The sequence below is a fragment of the Periplaneta americana genome, chromosome 6 (genome assembly GCF_040183065.1).
Source record: "Periplaneta americana isolate PAMFEO1 chromosome 6, P.americana_PAMFEO1_priV1, whole genome shotgun sequence".
Lineage (NCBI taxonomy): Eukaryota > Metazoa > Arthropoda > Insecta > Blattodea > Blattidae > Periplaneta > Periplaneta americana.
Window position 1 is genome coordinate 96,834,035 of NC_091122.1, and position 21,272 is coordinate 96,855,306.

The following is a 21,272-nucleotide window of genomic DNA, read 5'->3' on the forward strand; positions in this document are numbered from 1 at the left end:
TAATAAAGGTATTTTCGGGGGCATGTTTCTTACAGAATTACATCCATATCCGCGATGTTTCGGACCGAGTTGTATAGGGCTTGAACTGTAGGTTTACTACAAATTATAATAGGGTATAACTTAAAAGAATCTCCCTCTCTTTTGTCTCTCGTACAGAAACACATGCATACATCAATAAAACTATGTAACAGTGCTAACAGAAACTTTTTATATGAAGCTTACCTTCCTGAAGATATCATATGAAATGTAAACCTTATTTTATTTATTCTGATCTTTAAGTTTACACATTATACCTGGATCACTTTTCTTTTATCTGCATTGTTGTGCAATATGTTGTTCATATTCTCCAAGTGGGCCTGAACACATGCAGACTTCTGACACATGAGTACAGGCTGTTACAAAAGAAACATGGCAATCCTTCCATTCCTCAAATGAGGTACCTATAGGAATTCTTATACATTCAGAAATTTAAAATAAATATTATAGTCCAGATACATGAGGAGAAGACATTAATTCGTCCATTTAAACACAGAAACTTAATCATAAACAAAAGCAAAAAAGATCTTTTGGATTCAATATTTTCTACGTTAATAGGAAAAAAAAAAAAAGAATTGAGACATTTTTCCGCCTATGCATACGGAGCTCATTTGGGAGTCATTATGAGCAAAAACTGTCCTCCCATTCTCTATAATTATGCTGCGATAACAAATGAGTAGCCTACGAGTATAAAGTACGACTGAATGCTTCATGGTGCGAGACTTTCCTTCTTTTTCAGCATACCATATTACTGATACATTGTCACGCAACGCTTCCGAGTTTCATTGGACTTCATCATCAGGGAAGTTAAGGAAAGTGAAGCCTTCCCTGATGATGAAATCGATAACGTATCCTTGTATCTATTAAACGTTACAAATAAAAATAAATAAAATCTCACATGAATTTGAGTTTTATAGCAATATTAATAGCTAAGTTAATTTTATTAAACAAAATATACAAATACCGAAGCAAACCTTTGCAAAATTTTAATTTCACTAAATAACTGGTTCTTGCTTGTAATGTTGTATGCTATAAGCCATCTTCTTCTTGAAAAGTCACTTTTTTGTGTGGAAGGTCTATGTTTAAGGTACAAATTAGAAAAGCTGTAACGTTCTGATATGGAATCTTTAGGGCCTACTCTGACATCATTCGTGGTACTTCGGGAAAAGTATCATGAACAGGGCCTCCCTCCTCTGAAAGTTCTGTAAAGTATTTGAAACTTCTGCAAGTTGATGAATAAATTAATGTTCAAGTAATCATTGCATGGGCTAACAGAGTGAAAAAAACTAAATACCGACAATATTAGCCAAGTTTGGAAAATAACTGAATTCTTCACCAAATTCTTTGAAAACATACAGTCCATAAGGAACGATGGGAATTTGTGTAATAGTGAAAAAGATAAGTCACTATTTTTTCACAGGTTCTCCAGCATTTCTTCACTCCACATCCTGACCTACGCCTAAATGGTGAAATAACTTCTGGGACGCAGACTTACTAGTATTTCACAGACGTGAACAATAGGGTGTATCGAAAAAAAAAAAACTTTTCTTGAAAAATGAAGGTGGCTAGTGCGGAAAAGTTGCTATTTGTGGCAGAAATAACGTAGAAAAAAAGAAAATAGTAATTCGACAATATCCTGTGTCTCCACATCAGCTCTAAAGTTTTGCAAGATTAATGCTCTATGTCTGTTTTCAAATTTTGTTTCGTAGTGCAACTCTTCGCCTATTTCTTTAAATTTACACTAAAAAAATAACCCAGGGCTCACTATGAGGAGGTGGTTGCACTTCCAGCCCCATCCCTCCACCCACCCTTAGTAGTATACTCCGGTGTCAAATGTTGATTTACGCTGCGTACTCAGACTTCGTTTCAAAGCATGGCATTTCTCAGCTATGCACACTAAATTATGTGAAGGGTTACTACAGCTCACATACAGGCGGAGAATCCTATAAGCAGCTGTTAAGTCATCGAGATTGAACAACTGGCCCTGGTTTCTTCCTTTCAAGCTCTATCGGACAATGACCAGAATAAACGGCTTGGTAGACCCCAGAAGATACTCCTAGTCAGTAGGCCTACTAAGTTCGGAGATCCGTTCCACGTTAATTTTGTTGATCCAGGGTACTTCAATAACTTTGAAATTCGCCATGATTTTGTCTCATAATAGAGTAACCCTTCTCCGATACGTCCAGAACGTGTTTCTGGATCTGTAGTGATACCAGCAAGATGTTTCCTGAGATAGCGGAGTCGAAGTTCATTTGCATGAAGAAGACAAATTATTCGTTGGAGTGGCCTACAGACTTCCTTTTTGATGCACATCATCGATCAATTCTTTCTTCCTGTATTTGTAGGGGCGATACATCTAATTTACTTGCCTTCAAAAATTGAAGCACTGCTCTTCAAATCTGATGTCCATGTCCAGAGCAAGGGGAGACATGTCGAATATACTTTGAATATGGTTCTTATAATAAAGTTATAATTATGCTCCTCTTCTTTTTCTCGGCGATATAATCAGTTGTCATTTTTCGCCTGTGTTAGTGCCTTGTCCTTTCGACCATCAATATATACTGTTCGAATGAACTTATTATTAGCTGTTTCTTCTTTCTGAATTTTATCTCCAATCTTCATTTCTCTCGTGACTCTTATTCCTAGTAGATATTATTCTCGTGCTTGTAGCATATCTGTCGCAATTAAAGCCACATCTCTCCTCGAGGTGCCTATCTGAAGGCTGCTGAAGGTAATGTTGGTAGAGGCAAGCGAGCCTGAGCACCAGAAGGCTTCGATTTGAAGTCAGAATACACACTCCTTCACTTCTGTTCCGAGTGGTGCGAAGGCGAAGACTCAGAGCTTGTAACTGATGTCTGTTTTTCTCTTCCTCAGAATTCAAGTCCCACTTCTTCAGATCGATGGCGAATGGGCCTCTTCGCTTTTGTCTCTTCACTCTTAAATAGTGTCTTCGTCGTCATAATGTCGATATTATCAATAATCATAGTTCGTTAATTTTTCTAATCCATTAGAAAGGATACTCCTATCAATGGAACTTTCCTACTTAACTCACATTCACAAAGACTTTCCAGGTCCGGGCACTTACAAGTGCGTATATCAAACAATTTTCGGCCTTTATTAATAAAAGCCTATTCATGCGCCCTTGAGGTTGGCCCAGTTCGTTAGTTCGATTTCAGAATATTCTGATATTTACTATGATACTATTTCATCTTTTCCACTACTCTACGATTGCTGATGGTAGGAAGGCTTGCTGTTTTTCAAACCTCGACAAGTCTGTCAGCAGTAACATGAGCGAAATCTTTTACTGAAAGGTGTTTTCCACCTAGTTCGTTTCTCTTTAACTCTCTGATCCAAAGAAAATGTGTTATCACATCTTTATAGGTTGGAAGTTGCAACTCTCTTATCGGTCCTGGTATATCGAACAAAGGACTCAGCAGTACGGCGAGTACGGAATTATTTTATCCACTTATGACAACACGATGCATAAGAACTATTGCATGTACAACTAAACCACTGATATGATACACGATTTCACAGGAACAACAGCGATACAAACCTGGCCAGCGTAGCCTACAAAATACGACTGCTGGGCAGATTCTACCATGACTGCCAGCATCCCTCTCTTCTCTTACTCCACAAGAAGATGCTGGTGCCAGATACTTCTCTTCTTGTACTATCTTTGCTAACTTTTAAAAGATCTGGTTAATGAGGGGTAGCTGTATAGGTATGCAGACTGTCGTAATAATTTTTACAAGATGCGTTATAAATTCGAATCTTCAGTATTGATGCGGAGACACAAGATATTGATTAAATTTAATTTTCTTTTTCCTGCAGTCTTTCTGCCACAAGTCGCAACTTTTCCGCACTAGCCACCCTCATTTTTCAAAAAAAAATTTTTTTTCAATACACCCTAGTGAACAACAATAACACGCCCCGTATCCATAATAGTGTTTGGATGAAATAAAATGGCAATTTTGTCAACTGCCAAACAACAAAGCCGCAGGACCAGAAGCATTATCTAAAAAAAATCTATCCAATTATTAACATACATTTTAAATGCTACTCTCCAGACAGAGCATTTTCCAAAAGCCTGAGAGCATTTCCACATTATTCAAATTCCTAAATCAGGAAAGGATAATAGTGAACCATTAAACTATAGACCAGTTAGTCGTTCCCAAGGCCGAAAGGAGAGCTAAGCTTTCCTTACAAACGAACAATTTGGATTTCGAGCTGGTCACTCATGTTGTCGTGTACCCATCAACTTATTCGAACTATAGAATTTATTACCGGTACCAATCCTGCAACACAAATTGGTTATCACTCCTAGGTACTTGAATCTGGAAACACAATCAATTGGAATTTTATTCACGTACCATTTCTCTTTCTTACTATGCACATTGCCCTTTTTGCAGATTAGGACTTTTGATTTCTTTTCGTTTATTTTCAGATCCCAAGTTTTACTGAAACTATTAATTTCGTTAATCGCCTTTTGAAGCCCGTTGACCGAAAATGCTCCAATAGCGCAGTCATCTGCAAAAAGTAGTCCCCGAATAGGTATGTTATCTAACACTGGGCAATGAGAATTCACATTTGCTACATTATCTAAAATATCATTAATAAATATGTTAAATAAATAAGGGCTCAGGTTACAACCTTGTCTCACTCCTCTCGTTTGCTCGATCAATTTGGACAGATTTCCATCTTCTAGCCTAATCCTAAAACCCACATCTTTATACACTGATTTTATATTTTCTAAAAATAAGGAACTGATACCAATTTTTTCCATTTTGTACCACAATTTCTCTCTGTTAATTAAATCAAAATCCTTTTCTAAATCAATAAAGCACCAGTACATACAGCCTCTTTTAGAATTTAGATATTTATCAATTATGGTTTTAATGATTAAAATCTTATCGCTTGTTCTTCTCTTTTCCCTGAATCCGCTCTGAAAGTCAGAGATGAAATCATACCTCTCCATCCAAGATCTTAACCTTCTTGTTAGCAGACCTGTATACATTTTTCCTAAGCACGATAAGAGTGATATGCCCCTATAGTTATTGTATCTTTTTCGTCCCCTTTCCCTTTGTAAATTGGCACAAGTATTGCTGAAGACCACGAGTCCGGGATCCTGAACTTTTTTCTCATTCCGTTAAACATTTTCACTAATATTTTTAACCAACTCTCCTTCCTACTCAATTCTTTCCAGCACTGAATGGGAATTCCATCTACTCCCGCAGATTTCTTGTTTTTTAATTTAAATATAAAGTTTCTAAGTTCCTCTAATTTAAAATCCTCGTCGAGTATTTCATTATATCTCTCATTTATGCCCGCACCACAGGTATATGGACTCTCAGCACCCATACATTTTCTCATTAATTTATTGAAATACCTCAGCCAATCATCTTCCCCAATTTCATTTGTCTTTTTCTCCCACTTCACCACCCGTTTAATTTCCTTCCATGCTGCTGATATGTTATTATTGCTAATTAATACATTCAGCTTGTTAAGCTCATTCTTTGCGAAAGTTTTCTTTTTTACTAAGAGTAGGTCTTTATATTCTTTTTTCAAATTTAGAAATGCTTCTTTATCATCTCTACTGTTACTCCCTCTCCACTTCCTATATGCCTTCTTATATCGCTTTTTGCTTTCTATACATTCCAAATCGTGCCAACTCCCATTTTCTATCTTCCTTTGCCCATTTAAGCTGTGCATCATACTTCTACTAGCTCTTTCGATACTGTGGTAGAGTAGTTTGACTGCTTTATCAAAGTTATTATCAATTGCTTCCTGTATTCCCATTTGTAGTAATACGCTCATTTTGTCCTCTAACAAATTATTAAAGTTAACTTTTTCCTCTTCTCTCCACACGATTCTTTTGTTCCCTTTCATTCCCCGTCCATATTTGATCTCTTTGCCCCCTTCTCTTGAAGGTGCTTCTATTTTTAGTTCGATACTTAAAGCCATATGATTGCTTAACGATCGGTCTTCGATTTTAAAGTTACTTATCTTATATCTCAGCTCTCCTGCTATTAACATATAATCAATCACACTTTGCCCATTCGAGCAAACGAACGTGAAATTCCCTTCATAGTCCTCACCATATTTCCCGTTTAACAAGTCAAAATTCTCTTCTTCACAAAATCTTATTAGTTTCTTTCCTTCTTCATTAATTACTTTATCTTTACTGTTCCTAATTTTCTCATTATCCTCGTCCCAAAGACTTATGCTTTCAATATCCTCCTCCGCTATCCTTGCGTTGAAATCCCCCATTAATAATATTTCCTCCACTTCATAGTCCTCTCTTAATTTATTCACTTCCAACTTTAGCATGTTCCAAAAATTTTTGTTGACATATTTAGAATTCCTTGGATGCACGTATGTGCAGCCAATTATGAATTTCACTTTCCTTTTAAAATCTAATATTCCAATCCATATTATTTCGTCTAGTTTAGAATTAATTTCAATTATCCTGCTTTCAAGTTCCTTTCTAATTATAACGGCAATTCCCCCCGGATTTCTTCCCCCCTTTCACTGTTTTCGCATAGTTTTACTAATACATATAAAGTCTTGTAATTCTAACTTTTCATTTTCCTTTAACCATGTTTCTGCTAAGCCTAGTATATCATGATCACTTAACAACCTTATCAGATCTTTATTTTTTTATTTTGTTCAGGACCCCTTCAATGTTAATAAATCCGCAATTTATTGTCTCATTGCCCAGGTTAACTACCTATTTTTTCATACCTTTGCTTGTGTTTCCATCTCCAGTCATACACCAGTTGCGGAGATTGTAGCTCTTGTTTTCCCTTCCTGATGTTAAGGTCATCAAGCTGCCATTGGGTGAGGATACCGTCACTTCATTTGACATATCCCTCGCTGTTCCTCCACGGCGCTCCGAAGATCGTAACCCTTCTTCGTCTCTTCTTCCCTGCGTCGAGTCATGAATTCCAGCTGTCAGCTGTCCGGTTAACGCTGACTCATGGGTGCTCCTATTCCATACGTTGCTCTGCTGCCTCTGCAAATTCTGCCGGTTACTCTTCTCCCCCGTCACTTCTCCTGAATCAGCTGTTATCCAGTTTTCCGCATTCTTCTCTGGTGAGGATCTTGACCCGTTTCTTCTTGCTGCCCCTGCTTCCATGATGTTTCTATTTTTCCGGCAGTATTCTAGGTCTACTAGGTTTCCGTTTATCTTCAGTTTATCCTTCACCAGGACTGCAAACTGCCCTTTTGCCCTTGCCTCATATGGGTCATATGAGAAAACGAAAAGGAAGTTAGAAAATAGTAAAGATTGGAGAAAGCTGGGTTTCCAGTGAAAGACCTGCCCTTGGGCAGAACACTAAATGAATGATAGTATCAAAATTTGCTACGTGGGTACGAAGTGTTTGTGCCCTATTACCTCAGCACAGATATACAGTATTTAGCACACAGCAGTGACCAATTTTGGAGATAGCATAACAGAAGAGAAAGAAAGTTTTAATTCAGTGGGAAAGCATCAGACTAAGATTTTGCAAAACAAGAGACAACAAGTGTTTTCCTCTCTGGTAATGATCTCAGGTTTGCGATATAAAAATGTCTTTTTACAAACTTTAAAATGCCTCACATCAACTGAGTAATGTCCTTAGGGCGAGCGAGATATAGGTGATTGTGAATCAAAAACTGTGGGGAACATAATTAAAAATAAATAAATAATAAATATGGTACATATGAACTGCTCTTCTTGCCCCTGCCATGCAGGCAGAGCCCATGTTTCTAAATTATGTCAGGCATAACCCATATTATATTCAGAGTGAAATTTTAATTATTTTAACAACTGCAGATATACAGTAGTTTCCTTCCATAGCAACAAAGTACAGCTATATGTTAAATAGAAAATCTTAACTCGGTGGTAAATCCGAGACTGCTCATGGAGTGATTACCTTGTTGGGTTTATTCAAAGATTTTCTCCCCCTGTAAAGAGAAGCTAGGTCGAATCGTTTGACTCACTACCATATTGCCATTAGCAATTCCACAGACGCTGGAAACATGTAGTCCATACAGCATCATTAAATAACATATAAAAAGGCAGAGAATTCATCAAATCCCTAAAATTGAGGGGCCCAGTGAAAATGGAGCCCAATGCCACAAAAACTAAATTTTGTAGGAGAAGCTTTTATTCCACTGAGATTCTCTATTCAAGTGGAGAAGAGGCATTTATAAATGCTTATCAATCTGGTAGACACATGCCACAAGACTGGAAGTTCATAAAAGAGGTCCTAGATGACAAGATCTGTCGGATTATCGAAGAAACTAAAAATCAACAGGAATGTGACATGGGTCCCCTTTCCACTTGGCCCTTCAATTGTGTGAAACGTTTACACTATTAGTGATTGTTATATGAGCACAGTTGGAATTGTAAGGATTTTTGGGATATTAAATAAAATTTTGATTATACATATTGATTACACAACTTTTAACACTGTATCACTTCGGAATACGTATGATAAGACTTTCTTGTGTTAAATTTTAACATACCTTGTTTACATGTTTCGACCTATTTATGGGTCATCTTCAGAACTGGTCGTTGTTGGTCTTCAACAACAACCAGTTCTGAAGATGACCCATAAATAGGTCGAAACATGTAAACAAGGTACGTTAAAATTTAACACAAGAAAGTCTTATTATACATATTCCAAAATTTTGATATTAATTTTCTTCTAATTTCTGTCTTCATACTACCCGAATTTAAGTTTAACAAGGTGCAGTCTTCTCATTAACTATACATACTTGCTTTCTCATTCCATGAGGCTTGGATTTAAGGCAACAATACAATTAATAGTCGAAACGTTTCACACATCAATATGATGCCAGTGACTTGTTTGAAATTTTAATGAATACCGGTAATTCAACTCAATTCATTTATTGTATTCCATAGATCTTATACCAGCATTGAGGTTTTAAGATGTGGAACAAGTCAAGGGTTTTTTTCTAGTGAGATGAGGAGAGGCCAAGAATTCGCCAGAGATTATCTAACATGGGCCTTATTATTGGAGAAAACCCCAGAAAAATAAAACCAAACCAAATAATCAGCCCATGATGCTGGAATCGAAGCAGCTCTGAATCAACAGACAATAGAATTGTATTAATTGTAATTAATGGTAAAGTTAATTACTTTAGGATATTAGGCTATTTCTATCTCTACTGTATACTCTCCGCATTTACTAATCATCCCCAATTGTGTATGAATAATACTTAATGGATTGATTATGATTTCACATTCATTTTTCCTTTATGTTATATCATGGCTGATGGATTCGAAGTTACTTTGTTTTAAACACATAATTTCAGTCATCCAAAGCCTATTGTAATTAATGACGTCATCATATTAACAGAAAGTGTGACCAGATTTCTCGAATGTCAAGCTCATAAACGTTTCACGTTAAAAAAGATACACAACCCTTGGTAGAATATGGTCGAAAAAAAAGTCTTGAAAAAGCTAGTGGTTATAACAACAATAATAACCTCGATATCAGTGATAATGGTGGTATCAGCAGAAGCGTGGAAGGTAGTTTTATGGAATTTATGTAGGGATGGCAGTAGTGATGTGGTGGTGGTGCCGTTAATAACAACAATAACCCCAATATCGGTGATGATAGCACTGGCAGTAGTAATAGGGTTGTGGAAATGGATGTAAGGATGATTGTGGTCAGTGTCATCTTAACACATGGGCACGCTAGGCAGTTGCCTGGGGGCCCCACGAACATAGTAGTCCCATGCTAATCTATGCACAGACCAGAATTTAACATTAATTAACCGATCATCCACCTCAATATTCATATCTTCTGTTAACTCTGTAAAAGGAGAAAAATTATAACTTGTAGCAGAAAGTTGTCATGTCTGACATCCTGAAGACCATTGATTTCAAGCCAATTATAGAGGAATTTTCTGCAAAGAAGTTTCGCAAATGTTTATGTTGAACACTTGATCAATAATAAATAATTCATGGTGATTTCATATCGTGAGCTTGTGTTATTTCAATCAATATGATTTACCAACCAAGAATTGAAATTTTTTAATAATTGATTGAATGGCGATCTTACTCGTGTTAATTAACACGAGTAAGATCGTCATTCAATCAGTTATTTATATTCAAGTGTTAAAAGTAGTGTATGAAAGATTCAACATGAAATTTTTGTTTTTCAAGTTCAAGGCTCATGTTTATTATCCAAACTTTTGTATTGACTCACCTTTGCTATATATAATTTTTTTAATGCCAAAACGGTGATTTTGTTGGAGGCAGCTAACAATAAACACCGGGTATAATTTCAGTTCATAGATAAATTACATTTTTACTCCTGTGGATGGGCCCGAGAAAACTCGCCCCAAGCACCGAAGGAAATATGCGAAAACCAACGCTCTTATTTCGAAGGTTTTAATTTGGAAAACTGCTTTGTCCAAGGGCCTATAATGCTGTTAAGAAGGCCCTGATTATAGTGGTGGTGATAATGGTGGTGTTGAAGTGATAGTCGATTGAGCCATATTTCAATTGATACCTAAGAGTCAATTGGCTATAGCTCGACCAACTACAAAAAGACCTTCGACTTTTTCAATACTCACGTGGCCATGGAGGGAAAGATGTCATCACTATACGAGCAGCTCGCTAGGCCGAGTTACACTAATCGGACTCCAACTGTGGTAGACAGTGACACTGCCCTTTCCTTCAAAACGTTTTTTATCAAGCTGGCCGAAACTCCCGTAGCTTCCTTGTTGATGTGACAACATTATATTTCTACTCTACTTAAATTCTTTTTTTTTTTCTCTTCTAAGGAGTTAGGTACATCTTACAGCAGTAAAATTTTGGAAACATTCAACATATTTTCCTCCATTATTGTATCTTACACAATAATGAAAATTGGTATGTGTAAAACACTGTCCTTCTGCTATATGAAAAAAATATTTTTAAGATTAAAAATATGATTTACATTTTTTTTTTTTTCAAAATTCATTTCACTGTGCAGTGATGAAGCATTTTCCACATAACTCAAAAACTATCCAACATTCTGTGATGAAACTTTTTGTGTATATTTATGCATGTTATATCTACAATATGATGCAATATCACTTCTCTACCTTTGACAGATTGTCTGATAAAAAATAAAATCATTTACATGAATGGTCAAGTATCGATACTTTCTTCTAAAACAAAATAAAAAAATATAGTATTTATTAAGGAATATATTGTAAACATGAATTTCAGTAATAAAATAAAAGAGAGAGAACATGGACAAGTTAACAAGTGTATGAATTATGAGGGAAACGCTTCATCACTGCACAGTGAACTGCCACCATTTTGAATTTGTAAAAAAACATATAAATCGTATAAATATTTTTTTAATACAGCAGAAGGACAGTGTTTTATACATAGGCCTACCAATTTTCATTATTGTACAAGATACAGTAATGGAGGAAAACAATGTTGAATATTTCCAAAAATTTTATTGCTGTAAGCTGTACCTAAACCCATAAATAATTCACAACGTTATAAATAATTTTACGCGGATCACTTTTCAAAAGTCTGCCGCACACATTTGGTTTCACTTCCATTATTATAAATTACAGTCTGTTTTAACTATACACAATACGACGAAATGGAATATTAATAATTGATTGAAAAGTGAAAGATTGGACGTGAACACGAGTGCTGTTTCGAATAATTGAAAACATGCTCGCTGCGAGACATCGATCAGGGAGTGCATCTACAACACAACAGACCCCCCACTGCGCACGAACGAACACTGGTTTGTGGCGCAGGTTTTAATGTCAGTGGTCGGGCTATAGTCTTCTAAATTGAAACAACTCATCCTGCCTATGGTTTCCGTGGTTTCCTAAGGCACTAAGATGAATGGGATGAGATCTAAAAGAAATGGGCCGCGGACGTACATTCCTCTCCCTATATGAGAGACTTCCTTTATTTAAACATTATAATTTACAGTTATTATTTAATTAAACCTGAATTTTGGTCCTTTAACAAAGAAGAATTAGAAAAATAATCACGAAATAAGTATATTACTGATCAACATTCCTGTACTCATTTCATGCTTACAGAAGCTGAATGTCAAACTGAGAATATTCTTGAAGTACCTTATAGCAATAGAAAGTGACAAAATAACTGTGATAGCCAGAGCAATAATGAGACAATAATATTGAAGCTGCGTCATCAACAAACATAATTTCAGTTAAATGTATTTTTCTTTCAGACCTAACACACTCCAGCTGCAAATTAATCCTTCTGTATTACTGCCAGTGATTTGCTATGCAAACGACACAGGAATTCTAGTACTTACAGAGAAAACGACAAGTCACTCTCTCCTGGCAGACCATGATGCCATTTACTGGTGCAGAAGCATTAATTTGACTCCATATACGAGTAATATGATCACCATTAGCAGAAGGGGAAACTATTCCTTTGTCATTACTGGGAGGGACAGCTATACATTCTCGGATACCTTTGGTCAATCTTCACATAACGTATCTTCAAAATGTACCGGTAATGAGATGGAAAGCCAAGGAATTGCATACCAATTGCCCCCTGTCTATTATGGTAAGTACTGAGAAACGAAAATGATTATTAGACTATGCATCACCATAATACGGTACATTTAATTTAGTAAGGAAGAATTAAAATATTAAATTATCTTCATGAATTGAAAAGGGAATAATTTTACTGTATGCCGGATATTATGTAGCCTATGTAAGTGCACAGATACCAGTATCGTCAGGCTTGCAAGCTCCTGTCCAAAGTATTTGGTAAGAGGATGTCAAAAAGTGTTAATTTACATTAATTAGTTTGTAAAGAGTAGGCTAATACAAATATTTAAAACTCTACTACAATGAAGAAGTTTGCAATATGAGACATAGTTTAGCAAAAACTAGTGTTCTTCTGAAATATAAACATTTGAAAACATATACCAGTAAGCCATTCTGCATTATTTACATTATTTATTACAAAAAATAAATAAAAAATTCATAAATCCTATTCAATAGTTTGGATTCATTTATTTTGTAATTTACGAATAAAAATAACCATTATTTGAATAAAAATTGTTAAGTATATCAGTAGAGCCCGGATTTCTATGCAAAATACATATTGCATACAACTAATTTAACATAAGAAAACACTTTTTTTCCGATTATTATGACAACAATAATCACTTAATACATATTTGTTATGCATATGTTAGTATTTAAAACTTAAGTTATTTGCATTCCATGCACACTTTTAATTTCAGAACAAAATTTGTATGGTGTCTTCTGGAAATATTCTGATATAGGCTATATAGGCTATATTTCTAGGTACTACAAAAACTTGAATATGGAGCGATTCACGCCCTGTGGAAACGCGGCATTATGCTCAGCTTGTTTGTTTTGGTACTATGTGAGCCAGTACCGGTATATCTGAAACAATAACAAAATTGGAAGCATAGTGTTCTCCACTGTAAGAGTCCTTCGTTCAAAATGTTATTAATGCGCTATGATCCTTGAAACTCACGGAATTGCAAAAAACCTTTCTGAAAAACTTCAATCAGTGCTCGCAAAAAATTCTGGATAGATACCAGTACCATTGTTTGTAAAAAAAAAAGTTACGTTTTATTTAATGACACTCGCAACTGCCGAGATTATATCAGCATTGCCGATGTGCTGGAATTTGTCCCACAGGAGTTCTTTTACATGCCAGTAAATCTACTGACATGAGCCTGTCACATTTAAGCACACTTAAATGCCACCAACCTGGCCTGGGATCGAACCCGCAACCTTGGGCATAGAAGGACAGCGCTATACCAACTGTGCCAACCAGGTCAACTTCTATTTGTAAGATCGCAAACTTGTTACATGGTGAAGCAGCAGAATTAGAAGAGAAGTTGACAAAAGAAGAAATACGGTATGGAGTTCATCCCATACACCTTTGACTTCTTGTGATGTGGAAAGGTCATTCTCAGGATACAAAAATCTGTTTTCGGATAGGAGCAGTAGCTTCACCATGGAAAATATAAAGATGATATTAATTATTTCCTTCAATTATTGGCTTTAATGTGGATAAAAGATATAAATGTTATACTTCAGTAATATAGTGAAACTCAAGTTAGTTGTTTAACTATGTTTCATTGCAATGTAGAAGGTTTTTCACAACTTTCAACAAATTGTACATGCATTGAGGTTTAAAAACTGTCATCTTTCCATCCAAAAGTAAAAACGTTTATGGTACGATGTGTTATTTTTCGAAATTTATATAGTATATTATATTTTAAGGTTTTGTTGTTGTTGATTAGTCAACTGTCTGAAGACAGATTTTAATTTCATATCGTAAGTGACACCAATAAGGCATCACTCATGAGACAACTAGGCCAGGAGATAATGGGGGAGGATGGTCAGTGTCTTTCCCTCTCCATTGCATACATCACTGACTACTAACATACTGCACTAATCAGACTTCAGATGTATAGACCTAGAAACAATTGAGGTGGTCTCCGGAAAACAGGCTCATAGGTCTATAGGCCATTTTATCAGAGAACGATCATTAGCTGTATTTGTTTGTTAACTAACAGTATCTGAAGTTTGGTGAGCTTATCTTGTCTATTAAGGACATAGTAGTCAGTTGTATTATGATGTGCACTGCAGAATTCAGTTCAGTCAGCCCATGCCATGTGTGTCTGTCAATCACTACCGGTAGCAGTTGTTGAGGAGCAATAAACCTAGGTATCACATTAATAATGGAGGAAATACAGTGTCAAAATAATGTAAATAAAAAAGGAGGGAATACAGTAAAGTTAACCTGAAACGTAAAGGAACACAGATCAAAGGGAGAAAAGGTAAAAGTTATGTGTTAGCGAAAGGGACAGAAGAAAAACATTTTGTGACCAATGGTGTTAACATTGAAGAGTATCACAGAATGGTTTTCAACTTATTTCAAATTTCTGCGAAAAGAATAAGAATGATACAAAAGAAACTCTTAAACAATGATTCTTTTGGAAAAAAAAAAAGTTCATATGGAAACAGGCTGCATAAAATTCACATAAATGTATGGGACATGTTAGTATCGCTCTTTAAAAATTAAATTATTATGGTTTATTTAATGACGATCGCAACTGAAGAGCTTATATAAGCATCGCCGGTGTGCCGAAATTTTGCTCCACAGGAGTTCTTTTACATGCCAGTAAATCTACTGACATCAGCCTGACACTTAAATGCCATTGACCTCGGCCGGGATCGAACCCGCAAACCTCTATCACAGAAGGCCAGCGCTATACCAACTACGCTACCGAGGGCAACAGTATTGCTCTTGAAATCAACCACAAAGTAAAAGTCATTACTGCCAACATCAAACTAACTTGGAGTATCTATTTTGATAAACTAAGTCTAAACGTGAAAATCCTATTTAGGTAATCTGTTTTGTGATTATTTCAAAGAAAAAACAGGACGTGAACTAAAAATGAAATACAAAACTTATATTTCAACCAGAACTGCAACTTTCGTTTTCGAGAATCTAAAATTGTGATTTTTGTACTGCCTATGAAGAGATGTAGGGATCTTTTCAAGTACATGAACAATGAAGTTATGTACGGCTAGAGAGAATCCTCGAGAGTAGCAAGATGTTCTGGGAGGAAAATTACCGTGATGAAAAGTCAGAGAATGACTGCTGATGTGATATAGATGCAAAATAAATACAGCATCACATTGATGGAAAGAAACTCCTACGAAAATGTCTTTCTTTCCTCTCCTCTTAATTTTTTTTTTTTTTTTTATATATAATTTCACTCTATGTTTAATTGTGAGATTGATAGCCTATTTCCTTTAAAATCGTGCAGTTGTTTGGAAAATACATAAATGAAGTTATTATACAAGAGTATTAGGACAGTAATTGCTTGCCTTTTATATGTACATGTTCAAATAATATACATTTTTCTATCAACCAACTTGGTCTCCAGAAAAAGGGTCCATAACAGTAGACACTATTTCATTTTATTTGTGATCTTCTGTCAACAAAGTACCGGTAATAAGTTCTTGCACATTATGTGCTATCTAAAGATGCACTTAGTTTATATAACTATATTAGTTGTCTTGACGTTTGGTCGTCTTTAAGTAAAGTTAAAACAAAATATTATATTACCATCCATATCTCAAAACACGAGCTTTACTTATGGGCCCTTTTTCCAGAGACCACCTCAATCGTTCTTCCTCTGACACATATCATCAAGTGAGATATACTGTCTGATAATACCGGTAATAGATGTACAATAATATATCAGCCAGAACATCAATCAGAGGAATTATAGAGCATACTTGCATATACATTTTAAACTTTATAAATGCACATAAATCCGGCTCTAGATATCAGTTTACTAGTATTTACCAAAAAGATTATATTACCCGTAAACAAGAATAATCGTCCAATTCTTTAGTGAAAAGTGGTACAAATGCAAAATGTTGAGGAAACTTCATGTACCGGTATTAATTTTTTGCTAAGACGTTGAAATTTATATTGTAAAGTATGTTATTCTCGGTGGTCTATTGGCTACCATCCCTGCCTCTGGAATCATGATACTCAAATTCAATTCCAACCAAAGGCAATGGGTTTAAGTAATTTCTTTCAGATGAAGGCAAAGCAATTTTTTCCATATAAAACATTTACTACAAAGATAAACAAAGACAAAATTACATGTCTAGAAACATCACTTCTCCATTCTCAACTCTTGATAACATAAAAATAGGAACATGTCACTTCAAACTGGTAACTTCACCTGTCACAGGGCAATTTGTGTAATGACTTCGTTGGTACTATTACTTCGTTTTATTCTTCTTTGTTACATGCATCCAACCTCTGTGCAATTAGTTTATATATGAAGGTGAAGGTAAACTAACCAAGTTTTCTTCAAACACATCACAAGTGTTCAATGTGAGCACCTTGTAACACAACACACATCAAACCAATATTAAATTTCCTGCCAAATATTTTGTAGCATGTTGGGGTCAAACTCAGTGACAGCTACTCTGATACGTGCACACAGGTCATCCAACATCGTTGAAAGTGTTAGTTCATAAACACATGAAGAACTCACATGGGGTGAGATCTGGTGAATGAGGTGGCCAACGAAAGAGTTGTTGATCCTCCACAGCTGCACGAACTCGTTCCACTGTCTCTTCCCCAGTGCATGGATGTTCAGTCAATTTTCTTTTACAAATACAACACGTGTCTTTAAATTGTGCATACCACTTATGAATTGCTTTTTCCACTAGGTGGTCTATCAGAAATTTGGTTCGGAAATGCTGTTGAACGCTGAAGACAAGAGTTCTTTGCATGATAATCAAGCACAGAGAAGGCTTTCTTTTCTCTAGTCATCTTCATTTTCCTTAGCTGTTCCTGGCGGCCAATAGTGGAAATAACGTGGGAAATTTTAACTTCGAGAGTTTATCTTCCGAAGCACATTCCTCACAATAATATTTATTCACTAGATTTCACATTATCAATTATTGAAATCAGATCCATCATTTTGACTTACTTGTACCAGTATAAGGTTCCATGTTCAATTCCACTTCCATGACCTTTACTCAGAGTTATTTTGGTGCTCCTAAGGTAGATACATAATGCACACTTCTGTAGTTTCTGTACTTTATTTGAGTGGACAGTTTCTGTACTTCCTTATATTTCACATTGATAGGTTATTTTTGGCCTAATGTAAGCTAAGTAGAACTGTTTTATTATTTCTAGCAGATCTGCCCCTTCAGGATCTGTTTTCTATAGTTTTCAGCATAGACTACAGTATTTATTCTTTTCACTGCACTCTTCGTTAGAGATTCAGTGTGATTTTTTTCCAGAGGAATTTTGGATCTAATCTAGTAATTTTGGATTGAGTTGCATTTTATTTCTTCACAAGCCAAGAACAATGAAATTCAACTTTCCTGAACTAGTTATCTAGTTGTAAACGTGTTACACTCAGTTTCTTCTTTGGAGATTTTAATCCCCATTTTTCAGCCCAGAATACAATCTTATCCATTGCACATTACAAATCAATTGTTGCTTGAGTGATAATAGAGTGAGAGGAAAAAACTGCTAAGTCGTCATCATATTGTATTGTTATTAGAGCATTTTTATGTCATGCAGTATTGTATTAAAAGGGTGGTGCCTACTTAGAACAGAACCTTATGAAATGCCATTATTTATTACGGACTTCAATAACTCTGTGATTTTCACTTTTGTTTTATTGTTCTTCTCTGTAAGAAATTATCTAGGTAATGTAGCATCTTCCATCTTACAAGTACGTATTTAATTTTGTTAACTGTAGCAAGAATGTTGTACTGTATGTAAGATTTTATCGAAGGCAGATCATCTTCTATCACAGCTGTTACAGTAACAATTTACCGGTAAGTGTACATGAAATTATTGCATTTGTGGTACTCCTTTTTGGTCTCAAGCCAAATTGTGAGCTTTTATTTATAAGACTTTACTTTCTCGTCTCCGAATTATTATATTTTTTATTATAATTTCTAGCAGGAGCATCATTTCAGTTTTTGCACGAGAGGAGGCAGTGGAGTATGTATGCAGAATTTTGTCAAGGGGGAGAGTCATTACTAAAATTGTTTACAATTTACATTATCGGTACAGTATTTAAAATCTTGAATAATATTATTATTATCATCATCATCATCATCATCATCAGCCAAGTTTTCACAGGGAGATGTGAAACTAGTTCCTTAAAGAATGTTTGCAACAACATATTCACGCTGCGGTTGCGAGAAAACATTTGCCGTGAAATTTTCACTAACCTCGCGAGAATCACTACACGACTTTTTGCTGAAAATTGTAAAACTGAGCTTTGCGGTCGCTTAGACAATATCAAAGAATCCGAAAAGGTAATGTGAAGTTTATATTAAAAATATGAACTATCAAATGCACAAAACGTTAAACGAACGTTTCACAATGAAGTCAGAACTCAAACTAATGAATGAGTGAATAAAGCTCTTAAAATGAGTTTAAAATGGATAATACACAATATTTAACAACATCTGTACTGCAGTACTGTCAAAACAATCTTTTCAATATATTTCACAACAAGTTAAATTTAATACTGTGTCAGCTTCATTTTGTTATAAGGTCGATACTACAGTAGGTGGTAGGTCTGTCTATAAGTCTATAATAAAGATAGCATTGTTATAATTCGAACGTGCCGCAGCACCAAGCAAAGGGATTATATTGAAGGAGAAGTAGGAGAATTATGCCTTATGTCGATATAGATTTTGTTACATTGACAGTGAAAAATTAGAGAAGGAAAAACTATTATGGATAAAAAAAATACTCAAATCTAAATACAATATGTCATTTTTTTCAAAAAGATGCGTATGCCCTTGGGAAGGAGGGAATATTTTTTGGAAAGAGTTCTTAGGGTATATCAGATGGCATACTCACTCCCAATTTCCTCTGAAATGAACTGTTTTTCACACCGTAAACTGGGATAAACTTGACCATAAAACAAAATATAAAATAAAATGAATCATGATATCAGATACACTGAACATATTAAAGCTCAATATGTTTTCTCCATTTCTTAAGCATTTTTATTATTTTAAGTCACAAATAGGGCTGATATCACGATTTAATTTTTATATGGTAAAGTTTACCCCACTTCACAATACATTTCCAGTTTCCACACATAGGTCTAGTTTTGACTTCTTAGCCTACAAATACGATATGTAATTAGCATGCACTTGCTTTTAACATGACGTAGGCACGAACAAAAGAACACACACAATTTTACTGATAAAGAAATTTTAATTTCAATTAATGAAATTATTGTAGGAGAGACTAGAGAGGTTTGACTATAGGGGAGATTTGACACATATCTATTGTTTAAAAATCCCACAGTTTGTTAACTGCCATCTTCTAGTAACATTTTTGCTCTGAAGGCTCGAAAAAAAAGTGAAAGAATAAACAGATGACCGTGACCTAGCACTTCTTGTCTGCTTTGACTGTGAAAACTGTAGTTCTGTTGTTCCACTTTGTAAGAATCTAGGTGAATGAAATTAATTATATTGAAAATGTTTATAATTTTATTTGATTCTGTAATGTTTAAGGTTTAAATTGATATACTGTACAATTTACAATTTAGTTTCTTTCACAAAGAACTGTGTAAATATTTTAATTAGTAAAATGACCAAGAGGAAGGTTTGACCCACATGATATTTTAAAGAAAAATAAATGAGTACTTAAAATAATAATTAAATATGATTTTTATAACTATTGTAATAGGATACAATCCCAGCGACCAATCTTTAGACGAAAGTAGAGCCAGAAACAATTAAGGCAACTGTGAAACAAGTGATTGAAGACAGTAACTTATGTGTTCGAGCAGTGGCAACTGAATACGCCATAGACAGAAAAACGTAATGATGGTATATTAAAAATGTCCTAGAAGAACAGAAGACAATGTTTAAGGCAAATCACAACAGCCGCCAAATTTTCTCCAATGGTTAATAAAAAGGAAACCGAGCTCGAAAATTAATTGTTGCATCCAAACTGAATTATGAACTTATACCTAAAGAAGTTCTAAAATTTTCCTATGAATACTCAGTAACTAGAGGTAAAAAGGTACCAAGGAACTGGGTGGGGAGAGGAGAGGAAGCCTAGCGCACAGCATTTTTTTTTTTTTCGGAGACAAAGAATAGCAGTTTATTTTCATAATTCAATCATGTATTACTTTGTATTAGATAACTTATTTCAAATTTATCTATATTTATAATGTGTAGAAATTGTCACACCTATAAGGTTTTTTGTACGTGGGTCAAACTTCCCATCCTTATCCTATAACAAAAATAATTTGATTTTACAAGTTTTCCATGACAAAATAAAAAATAGAATACTTAAAATGGGTCAAACCTCCCTAGTTTCCCCTACTTCTACTTACAATAGTTAAAATCCACTAATATAGCAAAGGGTAACATCTTTGTTTCAATTTAGCAAAGTCATTAACTAGTTCGTCTTTTATTTCTTAAAATATTTTAATAATACGGCTCTCACATTTTTTTCGTAGAACTACTCAATTGTTATATTTTTTATCTTAAACTCGTGGGGGGGGGGGGTAAATTGCCCAGTCCAGCTGCCCTAATTGACACTTCTGATTTCCAGTAATTTTCTACAAAAAGAAGTTAGATCAATTGGTCTATAGATTTTATTAATCGTTTACCTTTATTTGCTTTCAATATTGGGATCC

At 35.0% G+C, this 21,272-nt stretch overlaps 1 protein-coding gene across 2 annotated transcripts in view; it reads left to right on the top strand.

The window, feature by feature from the left end:
• LOC138701520 (adhesion G-protein coupled receptor G2-like) overlaps positions 1–21,272 on the top strand; it is a 101,893-nt gene that overhangs the window by 68,665 nt on the left and 11,956 nt on the right. For both annotated transcript variants that reach the window (XM_069828495.1, XM_069828496.1), the window contains exon 7: positions 12,270–12,613. In XM_069828495.1, the coding sequence (XP_069684596.1) occupies positions 12,270–12,613 (344 nt within the window). The remainder of the gene's footprint in view (positions 1–12,269; positions 12,614–21,272) is intronic.